The 12,572-nt window shown below is 56.4% G+C and overlaps 1 protein-coding gene across 3 annotated transcripts; it reads right to left on the reverse strand.

Annotated features, from left to right (window-relative positions):
• Window positions 1-66: 66 nt before the first annotated feature.
• Window positions 67-11,683, reverse strand: SCAMP4 (secretory carrier membrane protein 4). 3 transcript variants are annotated; one of them, XM_065858349.2, is made up of 8 exons: window positions 11,589-11,683; window positions 9,791-9,853; window positions 9,628-9,683; window positions 7,734-7,862; window positions 6,207-6,363; window positions 4,069-4,170; window positions 3,193-3,310; window positions 67-2,933 (listed from the first exon to the last, which is right to left on the reverse strand). In XM_065858349.2, exons 3-8 carry the CDS (start codon window positions 9,632-9,634, stop codon window positions 2,757-2,759), a joined length of 690 nt encoding a protein of 229 aa, XP_065714421.1. In that variant the 5' UTR covers window positions 9,635-9,683; window positions 9,791-9,853; window positions 11,589-11,683; the 3' UTR covers window positions 67-2,756. The 3 variants fall into 3 exon arrangements, with proteins under 3 accessions (XP_065714421.1, XP_071655753.1, XP_071655754.1); XM_071799652.1 differs by lacking the exon at window positions 11,589-11,683 and adding an exon at window positions 10,956-11,237; XM_071799653.1 differs by lacking the exon at window positions 11,589-11,683 and adding an exon at window positions 10,623-10,642.
• Window positions 11,684-12,572: the final 889 nt, after the last annotated feature.

Raw genomic sequence — 12,572 nt, forward strand, 5'->3', positions numbered from 1 at the left:
TTGCCATTTCCCTCCGCCAGATAACTCCGGTTACCTAGGAACAGACACACTCCTCGGCACGGCCAGTTCTCATCAGGCACAGGATGAGCATTTATTGTCTTGTCATCAGGAGGAAAAAAACACAAACAAAAGCCAGAGCTCCACGAGTAACATGAAAATATCGCACACGTACACGCCACGGGATGCTGAACAACCCGGGGGCCGGGTCCAGGTCAATGGTGTTAACGAGTCTTAGAAGTCAATGTAAACATTAAAAACATACAGAGGAGTCACAAACCAAAAAGCCACGGTAGCGCAGCAGCGCGTGGACTCAGTGTTCTGGAATTACGGTTTCTGGCACCCGAGAGGACGAGAAGTGGCAGATCCCACCCCGAGAGGTTCGTTTGAGCTCTGGAGCGGTCTCAGGCAGTGACTGGTGCCGAGGCGCGGTTCTGGTGTCTGGCTCCTCTCCTGCATCGAGCATTTCCAACGGGGGGGCTTCAAAACAGCCCCCCGGATAAAAAAATACAGGGCAGGGAGTCCCAGTGACACTTGTAACCCTTCTCCTCTCGAGTCCCGCACAGCCCCTGGCCTGGCACATGAGAACAAAGGGCAGACACCAATCGCTTCTGACAGGTTTTGGCAGGAGCTGAGGGCGGTGCGGGCAGGGCCGGGGGCCGCGGGTACACGCGTGTTCGGCCGAGCTCATGTCCGGCCCAGCCTCCCTCGCTGCCCCGTCCTGTACTGTATGCCAGGGGGTGAACCCTCAGGCAGCTCTCTCATCCCTCTCTGATGGCGAGTGGCAAAGGACACTTACAACTACACTTGACACATGACAAAGGCACCTAAAAGCTTGACAATGCGATGGGGCTGTGTTCTGTTAAGAAGGCTTCAAGCGATTGTACTTACAAGCACATTGCGCACTCGCGAGAGAAGAACCCCTCGTGTTGGAGCGCACTGAACACCCCAGAGCAGAGCAGGGCGGAGCACGGCGGAGCAGGGCGGTCTGCGGGGCGGCAGAGCTGCTGAGAGCAGAAACCCGGGCGCTCTGCCCTCCGACGCGCGCTCACTCTGGCGCCGCTGACAAAGCCGTCCTGCGGTCCTGAGCGTGCTGAGCGCTGACAGCGTGGATGGAACGGGTAACACAGCAAGCGGGAAGCGCTGCGGGAGCGACGGGGAAGCAAAGTTCTCCCTTGTGAGCTATTGTTTTATTAGATAAGGCACATGTAGAGACAAGTTTCCAAAAGATCACTTGCAAATCAATTCCACCTAGCTAGGACAAGCTCCCTGCCCCTTTCCAGGAACCAGTTTTATTTTTCCAGTTGCTCAGTGTGAATTCGGAGTGACTCCACTATGCTCTAACATCTCTGGCGTCTCATCCGACAGCCAGACAGGTCTGTCCCATGGGGAGCCCAACACCTCCCACGTCTTCACAGGATCATTGGCCAAAACCTTCCAACACTCACACCTATGAAAACACTGGGAGCTGATCCCCCAGTTTCAACAGCTCTGAGAGTAAAGAATCACAGCGGGCTCTTGGGGAGAGGAAAAGCTGCTGTGCGGGTGGGTGCGGGACGCGGGAGCGGGACGGCTCAGGCTGCAGGAACGGAGATGGACGAGCTGGATGTGAACAACCCCTCCCGACAGCTCTGTCCTCTCGTGAGCCGATTCTTGAGAACGGCAGGAGAATCTCTCTGCTGCTCGTGCACCGGGGAAAGTGCTGCTGGCTACGCAGGTTCTGAGGACTCACAAGCTTTCCTGCTCTACCAGACCCCATAGTGTTTGGATTTCAACGGCAGAATTAAAAGTATTCATTGTGCTAGAATTCTTCCCGAAGCACAGCGGGGCCCCGGCGGCGATCAACAGCGACCCGCACCCCGCTGCCGGAGCCCAGGGAAGGGGCAGCACGAGCTGCGTCTGGTCGAGCGTTTCTTGGGGCAGCACAGAACCTGGATGCCGTGTAAGATCTCGCGCTGCCAGGCGGAACGTCCCCAGTGTCACCAGCTTCTCCGGAGCCTCCAGCTTTGGAACCGGCTTTTAGCGGGCGATCGTTAACCAAATGAGATGAATCTGCACCTCTGAAGCACACAGATCTGACAAAGGCCTTTGGCAGCGGGGAAAGCGCGAGTTGTGGGGTAACAACAGTCCCAGCCAGGCACATGAGGACTCTGGGGGACTTCACATCTGAACCCCGCACCCACCGCGAGCACCACTGCCTAAAGGATTCTTCACAGAGAGCACAAGCAAGGGAGGTTGTAGGTTTTACAAATACCTTTGCTGTCACTAGTACCGAATCATTTAGGTGTCGCGTTTCCCTTAGGGTAAAAAATTCCAGATTATTCATCCAGGAGAGTAAACACCGTTGCCACTGATGCTCTGACTGCATTCGTCACCAACCGTGCGCGGCGCTTGATGAAAACAGAGCAGGGAGGTGGGAGAAGGAGCGGTTACAGCGTTGGCCATGGCGGGGACATCGGCCTTGTCACACGGCCAGGAGAGGGTCCCTCCAACGGGGCAGCGCTGTTGGTCCCTCAGTCTGCACCGAGGCAAATACTGGTCACTCAATGCAAGGAGCAAAGCCCCGCTCTGGGAGGGCCGCGCAGGGCTGGGGGCGAGGGCTGACGGCTCGCGTCTTCCGCGGTGACGAGGAGATGAAACCAAACAGTCCACACGATGACTGGGGGCTTGCGGGGAGCGAGTGCAAATGATCTTTTCAAAAATAATAATTAAAAGACCAACAAAAGCAGATAATCCGGGCAGGTTGCAGCGGTCGCCGCTCAAGGCCACTGGCTTCCTGGGGGGTAGCTGGGCACCGTGGGGTACTCTGGCAGGCTGTTCCCCGAGAAATTGCTGTACTGGGCCTCCCTGCTGGGCGGGTTCCGCCAGGCGCCGCTGTGCCACTCGTCCTGAGCCTTCTGGAAGCTGCCGCCGGCCCCCCGGTAGATTTTGTGCACCTAAGGGACCAATAGGAGGAAAATCAGCAACGCGCACGCACATCCCACCCTGAGAAGAGCTACGGTCGCTTCGGTACCGTACCGGGTACTTGTTTCTCTCTCCCTGTAAAGTCCTGCACTCCCGAGCAACAGAAGCACTACAAATGTAACAATACCGACTACTGAACCTTGGAACGCTGTGCCGGCTTCAGTGTCTGCCAAGTTCACGTTATCGCGATATGGAGATGCTCCAAGTCAACAAAACCTCTGAGGCACCTACCCTTACAATGCAGATGAGCATCGCCACCGCGGACATCGTAAACATGACGGCGGGGAACAGCATGAACACAGCGGCCGCAACGTTGGTGCTGAAGAAAGTAATGGCTGCCAACCAGCCGCTGGAAGAATCAGAGAGAAATGAGCAGTATCATTATAGGTCTCATCTTAATCTCCTTGTTATCAGAAAAAACTGTGCACTTGTACCCAGAAATCACCAGGCAGCTGTAAAGCTCTTGAAAATGAAAAGAACAATGAAGAAAATGACCAGAATTCAATGCGGCTCGGGCGGGTGTTTCCCAGGATCTCAAACCCCACTCACTCGGGCTGCGAGCCCCAGGGGACGGCCGAAGCACGGGCCTCGGGAACAGGAGGTTTATTCCCAAGGCACTCTTGGTTGTGCAGAGATCGTGTGTCTGGAGACCAGGCTGGGAACACGAGGGTGCTGTGATTCACCCCTCCGGCCCTCTGGGGGCGATAACCAGGTAGGACAACGAGAGCAGCTGCGGTTAAGACAACAAAATGCGACACAGAGCGCCAAGACGTGATGTTCTTTGTAATTTCAGCAGGAATTGCTCTCGAGTCTCCAGAGACAGGAAGTTAAAATGCCAAACAATTATAACCAGGGACAGACACTAAAATGCTCCCATTTATTTTAGGACAGCTCTCACAATACTTGCTCTACAGGCCAGCACTGAGTCACCGTGCGCTGCTCGCCATGTGCTGTGAGCAATTGGAGAGCGATGCTGAGAGGGCATCAGCTGAGTCCAGAAACTGGCTGGTTAAACGGCCAAAGGATATTGTGGGGAGGTGATAAGAGAAGGAGCAGGTGAGGAGATGTGGCTCCTGCCACCAGAGCGACGAACACAGAACTGCTCACCAAGCTCCCCAGCCGGAGAACCCAATCGCCTGCAGCACCGTGAGGAGAAACTGGGCGCCGAAGATGAAGAAAAAGGCCATAAAGTTAAACGAGCTGTCCGACCTGTGAAGGAAGAGAAGCAGTCAGGGAGGGACCGGCACCTCGCGTTGCTTCACACTGATGTTTGACCCCATCGCGGACAAACCCCCAAACGTGGGACCTCCGAACAGACTGTGGAGGCTGCTCCTCTTCCCCACGCAGACCCGTGACCCAGCAGCTCCTGACGCCTCCCAGTGAGCCTGGCCCCTGCGGGAGAGCGCGCTGTGCGCACCCTGGTCCCAGACACAGGCGGGGAAGCCGCGGGTGACGGCGCGGTGACCTTACAAAGGACGGCACAGAGATGCTGTGGAGGACACTTGCCATCCTGAGCATCCTGGATGAACCCACCCTTCAAATGTCACCCCAGAGTACAGCAGTGTGACAGAGACACTCTGAACACAGGCTGTTCACAGCAGAGCCTGTCGTAAGCCAGTTAACGAGGAGCAGGCTCCAGGCTGAGCGTGCAAACAGCCGCCTGCCACTCGGACCCGGCCAGCCTGGAGGAGTCTTCGTTTGAAAGGATCTGCGGGAATTAGTGAGGATGCACAGAAAAGGTGATTTCTGATCCAGCTTTCTGGCGCAGATTTGTAACAGCCCTGCCCGAGCGCCAAAGCTCTGCAGCTGATTTAATTCTGGATGCAGGCGGCTGACGCGGGTTTGACGGCAGCACCCTCGGCATCCCCAGTGCCGGTGCCGGTGCCGAAGGGCTGTCTGCCCAGAGGAGCCCGGCGAGCGGCTCTGGCCTCGCTCTCTCAAGTCCCGCGCGGAACCGCGCTGCCGGCTGCATGGTTTCCAAGCCTCTCCCACAACAGATGGCGAAGCCAACGATCCCGGGGCTCCTCGGTCTGTCCCTGGGGCTTCTTCTTTTTATAAACTGTAGAAATCTTTACACAGAGTAACCTCGGGGACCTTTCGGGATTCAGTTGCATAAACACATACAAACAGCATTAAAAGAAGTCATTAAAATGGTCCCTGTGAAGCCCAGAGGAGGGCAGTGGGTGGAGTCATTTTTCCCAGACTTCAGAATGGCAAATGCTGTTTGAACGGAGCCCCGGGGCTGCCGAACGGGGGACGGGGACAAACGCCCAGAGCTGGGTCTTCCTCTCTTAGACCTTTCGGGTGAACCAAGGCAGTGCCTCTCCGCCTCCGTCAGAAACCGCCCTCCCCGGGCCCTGCGATGCGCTCACTGGTGTCCTAAGCGCCACCAGCGCACTGGCTGCCTGCTCGTGAGTACACAAAGCGGACATTTGGAAGAGCGTTCAAGCAACTAATTTAGCGTGTGCTGAGCAGACAGGACCCCACCTGCCACCTCCCATTTCACCAGCTCATCACGGAATCTGGTGAATAACAAAAATCCAGAGCACTCTGGTAATGGGGAACCAGGAAGAGCTTTGCGCCCAGAGCCCAGACTGGTGTGCACTGGTGACACTGGGCAGGTCCCCCCCCGCGTCAGGCTGGGAACCGCTCGGCACCTCAGGGCTCTGACAAACATCATTTATTAATGTCTGATTAGTGCCTCGTGATGCACAGCGAGCACCAGCAAATGCAAATGTTGATTAATTAAAGTGAAAATGTAGGATGGCTTTAAATATTTGTGTGGTTTCAGAAGGACTCGCCCCAGGGAACTGCTTTTATCTAAAAGGCAAAGCTGCCGAGCTTGCGAGTGTCTGGAGACAAAAAACAGAGGAGTTCTCAAAAACTAATAACTTAACAGTCTTCCATCAAAACAAGCCTCAGCCAAGCTTCACCAAATTAGTACCTATCTTAGTGTTATATGACCGTGCTGCTAAGCTTGAGATATTTAAGTAAAATATGAACTTCATCCTCATGGAAGTAGCAAACCACCCGCTGCCGCCCACCGCCCACCCGGGGCAGCTGAACTCAGTCCCGCATCTCCTGTTTAAAAGTGGCCACGTTCTTCATTTCCACGTCGACAAGGCACTCAGACACCACGTCCTTCGTCTCTACCCCAGGCAGCCGGGTCTCCACGGGACGCGCCCCAGTAACGCGTCGCCCCCCGAGGAAACCGAACCAGAGCCGCCTCCCCGGCTCCTCCTTACCGGAAGGCTTTGTACGCGGGTCGGAACCAGCAGACGTAGCCGCAGGGGCTGAAGAGGACCAGCCAGAGGATGGCCAAACCAAAATTGGCCCCGTAGCCTCCTCCGATCCACCACGCCAGGCACGCGATTATGTTCACCGCCAGCGTGATGCAGTAAACTGTAGAGAGGGCAGAGGACAGAACATGAGGTTGTGCGGTTTCTTCCGGTGAAAAGGAAACAGACGCGGTGCTGCGAGAGGAAGGGTCCTGCGACACAATCTGCTCTGTGATCCGCTCTGTAACTGCTCGCAGAGGCTCCGCGGCTCATCCGCGCTGAGCTGCCGCGGAGTTTGTTCTCCAGCAGCGGGAGCTCTGGTGCAGGTTTCTCCAAGTCACCATCCACCTTAATTGAATGCTCACATCCAACTAAAATCATGAGCATGCAACCTCCCAACAACAACTCTGGCGTTTCTCTTTTCAACGCCGGCCTTTTCTTGCCCTTCCCTTCCCTTCCCACCCTCCCTCCATGTGTCTCTCCCTCCATCCCACCCCCAAAAAGTCCAGGAGACCCCAAAAGAAATGGTGCTGTGGGTGGAAATGTTGAACTCCTGGTGCCAACACCAGGTCCCCTTGGCCGCGCCTGGACCAGTTGCCCAAATGGCCGGTTGCCCAAACACTTGGCCCTTTTCCAGCCGCCATTAACTGCAATGAGGGGCGCTTTGTTTCGGAGGAGCCGCGGACAAAGGCGGCCTCACAACGCGCAGCATTGACCGGCGGGGTCTGAAGGGACAAGCGGTTTCTTCAGGCAAGAAAATTACAGAGCTCATTCCAGCATCTCGAAATACCGGCGGCACAACGGGCGACAGACGATGCCGTCATCAACGCACACAAACCTCGCTCGTACACACACCCTGTGCACCGGGAAGAAAAGCCACGGCGCCCAACGCACAGCCGGCAGAAAGCGAGCGTTCCTGCAGCGAGAGGGGAAAATAGGATGACGAGTGTTTGGGAAAAAGGATCATCAAGGCCAAAAGATGTTTAATCTGCCAGCGTGTGCTGTGGCTCTCCGGGCCTGCTGCGCCCTTCTTCATCCCATTCCTTCTCCTGCAGGACGGCCGATCCTCGCTACTGGTTTCTGAATGGCTAAACCAGACAGCGAAAAGCTCAGAGCCAGGAACGCCCAGAGTATCCAGTGTATCCTGAATATCAGCAAATACCACGGGAACGTTTTGCGTGCTGAGCGGCTAAGGAGAGAGCGTACGGCTGGAAACACGGCTCCGACCGGGCAGGGCAACCTGCAGACGGCGCAAACACGGGGGAATTTCATCCTCCCCATAGCAAGGTGGGGATACAAGTGGCAGCATAAGGGCCGCATTTATCTTCTTGCCTGAAACTCTCTGTTCATCCTATTTTAGGTGAATTTAGGTGGGAATTACTCTAAGATGAATCATTGTTTCTCATCAACTTATTGCAAAGACTTTAAGGCACGGGAGTCATTAAGATCCCCATTTTTTTTACTACGCATATACATTTTCCCAGCACAACTTACAGATCCATACGTGGTAGATCCTCTTCACCAGAGACTGGTAATCGATGGGGATTTCGTCAGCGAAATTCTGGTAGAAACACGGTTTCAGAGGGATGAACTTGGGGAGCGGAGGGAAGTTATTCACCTTTTCTGCAACACAGAACACAAACACTCGCTTTGCACTCAGATACAATAAATCAAACGCTGACAAAAGCAGCACGGTGGAGAAGCGCTGACCTTGGGGAGAAACTCTGTTTAAAATCAAGTAATTAAATGCCTAAATCTCTGCACCTGCGCTGCCGTGGGCCTGCAGAGCCCCGCGCGGGCCGGGCCAGGCCGGGCCGTGCGCTCCTGCGCGTTTGGGAGCGCGCGCTCGTGCCCTCAGCGCCGCTGGGGTTGGTTCCAGGGCATTGCGAGCCATTGTCTCCTCATCTCCTTCAGCCTCGGCAAACAGAATTAAACCCACCAGAGATGAAGAACATCCTGGGCAAACCTCCAAACGGCACAGAAGGCGAGAGGAAACGTCTGAACGAGAACGGTCAGCACAAGATCTCCCCTCTCTGCCCATTATCCCAGCGCGAGGAGACATCTCGCAGCTTCTGAACTTCACTGAAGGCTGGCAGGGGAGAGTCTAAAGCTGTAAGCCGAGCTTTAGGAAAGGAAAGGCTTCACTTTGTGCAAAGGAAAGGCCTATTTTCACACGGAAAATGAGGATAACGCCCTCTGTGATACATCCGAGTTAAATATGGAATAATGTTTGCAGTCACCAGCCCAACTTGACTTTTCCGTATGAAAACAAACATTAAACCTTCTGCCCCTGCTCATCCACCTCCTCCAAATGCATTGTAGGTTGGTTCAGATGCCCTGTAAAGCTGGGCTCAGTCGCTGGTTAACGCCTCCCGCTGACCCCGTCACCCATGTGCCGATGTCCCACGGCTGATTCAAAGTCCCAGGAACCTGCACGTCTTAGCGCTAATTTTCTGTCTGTCCAAGCGTCTAATGAGCTTTCTCCTGGGCAGTCTGTCTCCACAGCCGACAAACGGACACAGGAACCCCGGATCAAAGCAAAGGAAGGAGGCACAGCTTTTACAGCGAGAGACGCAGCTCTAGAGACCAAGATTAACCGAACAGACCAAAAGCAGATTCCCAGACAATCTGTTTTTTCTCTCGAGGGATGGGGGAAGTTTTCTGTGTCTCTCGCAGCACCGGGTCACGTTGGTTCTGCCCTCTTCCATTTCCCTACTCCTGCAGCACCAGCCTCCAGTGCAGAAGCCCCCGAATGGTGGGGCCAAACCGAGCAGCCTGCGGGGCACCGGCCACTGCACTTTGTCCTTTTGCAAGCTCAGAAAATGCTCCACGTGCTTCCGCTTGTTTGCTGGGTACGTGACATCGGGGTTTCGCCTCTGTTGCTGCCCAGGTGCAAGCAGCCGGGTGACTTCTGCCCACCCAGAGACCCTCCAGTTTTCGGCTGTTCTGCGTTACTTCCAGAACAGCCAAAGGAAACCGAATAAAAACCTCACAGCAGCTGCACACGAGTCCAGACCTCCCGTTACCTTGAAAAAGTTAGGAGGAATTTCATCACTGATTTTGCTACAAGTAAAATGAAGCTGTATTAACATTGACGGTACAGCTGGGAGCGCTGCAGGAAGCTGTTCAGCCTCTGTAAGGAAGGAATCATTCTCCTGTGAATAACTTCCATCCTCAGGAAGCTTTCAGAGGAGTTGTGCCTGAGCCTTATGGCGAGAGCAGCAGCCTCAGCTGACAAACATACAGTGAACACCAAGGTAAGAAACGAGGAGCAGCTGCAGAGCTTTGGGGGTCACTAAGATGTCAGGGAGGGACCTGTCAGGCACCTGAAAAACATTCTGGGAAACTGTTTTTCTCCCGACATTGCCACATTTTGAGGAGCTCTCACCTGCCATTTCTCTGAGGAGTGTTCCCTGGTGAAATTTCGGACAGACAACAACGGATCTATCGGAGAAAGAAGCTCAGGTCAGCACATGGCACAGCCAGCACCTGAAGAACCTCCAGCACAAACCCCGTGTCTCGCTGGAGCCCTACAGGGGTCACGAACTCACCAGAGCTAATGCCACATTGAGGTGCTGAGATGGTTTCCTGGTCCCTGCAGACCTCCCCGACCGCTGAAACAAACAGAAAATCACTGTGAGCTGGGGCGTGAACTGCTGCCCAAAAAATGAACAAATCGGCTGGTACACAAAGCCCAGCAGCCCTCATTGTTTTAATAATTCTGCACAGCACTCCTAAACACACAGATTCATTTTTCCTGTCACCACTGTTGAATTCTGGAAGACTCAGCTCCTGCAGTTTACTCAGCGTCAGGGGCACTGCTGATCCTGGCAGAACCGATCGCGCAGGCAAAGCCGCAGAGAGGTCCGTGCTGACCCCTTTTTCTCAAGGATAAAACAGCCCTGTGCCCCCATCCCCAAATCCCAGACTGGAAACACCGAATGCCACAAACCCACCTTCTACACCAGCCCCGAGCGGTCTGACAAGAGTTATCAAGAACCAAGGAAACTTGGACCAAAAACTGCCCCTGTGAAAACACAGCCAACCCGCACACTGCCGCCAGCACCGCGCTCAGAACCGCTGCGCTGAACCCAAACCCATCGATTTCCAGCAGCTCACTTCCCTGTTCTGCACCTCTGTGCCATCCTCTGTGCCCGGGTGCAGTCTGGAGGCGGCAGAGTTTACACCACTACAATTATTTTGTTGGGGTTGCGTTTACTTTCCTTTTTAATGGAGCTGTTCTAGCACAGCCCTTGGTGGAGACAACGGCACCCTGACAAGTGGGACCTGTACAGACAGCTTATTCTTCCTGTACATACAAACACAGTTACAGACGAGCTTAACTACGTCTACATAAAGGAAAACGTATTATTTTGCTTGTACCAGTCTAACGAAAGCAACAGAGCGTGGACGGGGCTGCTGTGTCACCCGGGAGCTGCTCAGGGCTGGGGCTCCCTGGTCAAATCTCACACACGGGGCCGAAGCCTCCGGGTTTTCCCACCACACAGACAATTTAGAAACAGAAGCATTTTGCTTTGCTGTTTTCAAATGTGTGAATAGCAAATAAAGTATGAAGACAATTGAGAACAGAATGAAAACATCACTGTTTGCAGCTGCTCCCAGCCGAGACCCCTAAACGTGGGGGGAAGAACAACATGGGGGAAGAACACGCGCCACACGGACACCTGTTACACTAAAGCACTAAGAGAACAGAACCTTTCACCGAAGCAGGAGCAAAGGGGTACGGTGCTCCTCCAGAAGAGGGTTATGTAGTCCATGCACTCAGTGCCGGTGCCTCCCAGCCGCAGAGCGAGGGAGGAGCAGCTCCCGCACCGCTGCCCCGATCGCTGCTCCCCCGGGGCTGACCCACATCGCCCCGCCTCGGCTGCCCTCGATTCACAGAACCGTTTTGGCTGGAAAAGCCCCTCAGGATGACGGAGTCCAACCATAACCCACCCCGGCACTGCCCCGTGTCCTGAGAACCTCCTGTCCGTCTGTCCAGCCCTCCAGGGACGGTGACTCCAGCACTGCCCTGGGCAGCCTGTTCAATGCCCCACAGCCCTTTGGGAAAGAAATTGTTCCCAGATCCAACCTCAGCCTCCCCTGGTGCAACTTGAGGCCGTTTCCTCTGCTCCTGGCGCTTGTTCCTGGGGAGCAGAGCCCGACCCCCCTGGCTCCAAGCTCCTTTCAGGCAGCTCAGAGATCAGAAGGTCTCCCCTCAGCTCCTGCTCTCCAGCTGAACCCCCCGCCTGTCCCCAACACTTCCCCAAGCACCGGCTGCTCCCGCACCCCTCCCGCTCTGCCCGGGCCCGCCCCGGTCCCCCCGCAGCCCGGCCCGGCCCCGCTCACCGCTCCCGCCGCGGCCCCGCAGCCCCGCTCCCGGCCCCGCCGCGGGGCGCACTGGGAAACCGAGTCCCGCCAATGGCGGCCGCCGCGGGGCTGCGCGCGTCCCGGACTACACATCCCAGCGTGCCCCGCGGCGCGCCCGCCGCTCGTCACGTGAGGCGCGGCCGGTCCGCTACGGCGGCCGAGAGGGACAGGCCGAGGGGGCGGGGCGGGAGTTGGTGGGGGGAGCAGGCCGCCTCCTCCGCGCGCGCAGCGGCTCCGCGGCCCCGCAGGGAGCGTTTCAGCTGTAAACCGGTAGAGGTCACTCGGCGCCAGCAAATCCGGAGGTGCCGGTGCCCCAGTACGAGGGAGAGCAGGGGCAGGGACACCGAGCTCCCGGGTCGGCGCGTCCGGCCGCCCGCGCGGTGCCGGTGCGGGACAGGCGCGCTCGGGCTGCCCCGTGCGGGCCCCTCGTGCGGGTGTTCGGGCTGCCGGGGCCTCCCTGGGCCCGTCGGGCGATTCCGTCATTGGCAGGAGTCCTGACATCCATCTTGTGTCCAGGGCTTGCAATCACGGAATCGTTCCGGCTGAAAAGCCCCTCAAGATCATGGAGTCCAACCCTGACCCAGCCCGGCACTGCCCCGTGTCCCGGGAACCTCATGTCCGTCTGTCCAGCCCTCCAGGGACGGTGACTCCAGCACTGCCCTGGGCAGCCTGTTCAATGCCCCACAGCCCTTTGGGGAAGAAATTGTTCCCAGATCCAACCTCAACCTCCCCTGGTGCAACTTGAGGCCGTTTCCTCTGCTCCTGGCGCTTGTTCCTGGGGAGCAGAGCCCGACCCCCCTGGCTCCAAGCTCCTTTCAGGCAGTTCAGAGATCAGAAGGTCTCCCCTCAGCTCCTGTGCTCCAGCTGAGCCCCCAGGTCCCTCAGCTGCTCCCATCACACTTGTGCTCCAGCCCCTCACCAGCTCCATTCCCTTCTCTCCACTCGCTCCAGCACCTCAAGCCC

The sequence above is a fragment of the Patagioenas fasciata genome, chromosome 27 (assembly GCF_037038585.1).
Source record: "Patagioenas fasciata isolate bPatFas1 chromosome 27, bPatFas1.hap1, whole genome shotgun sequence".
Taxonomy (NCBI): domain Eukaryota; kingdom Metazoa; phylum Chordata; class Aves; order Columbiformes; family Columbidae; genus Patagioenas; species Patagioenas fasciata.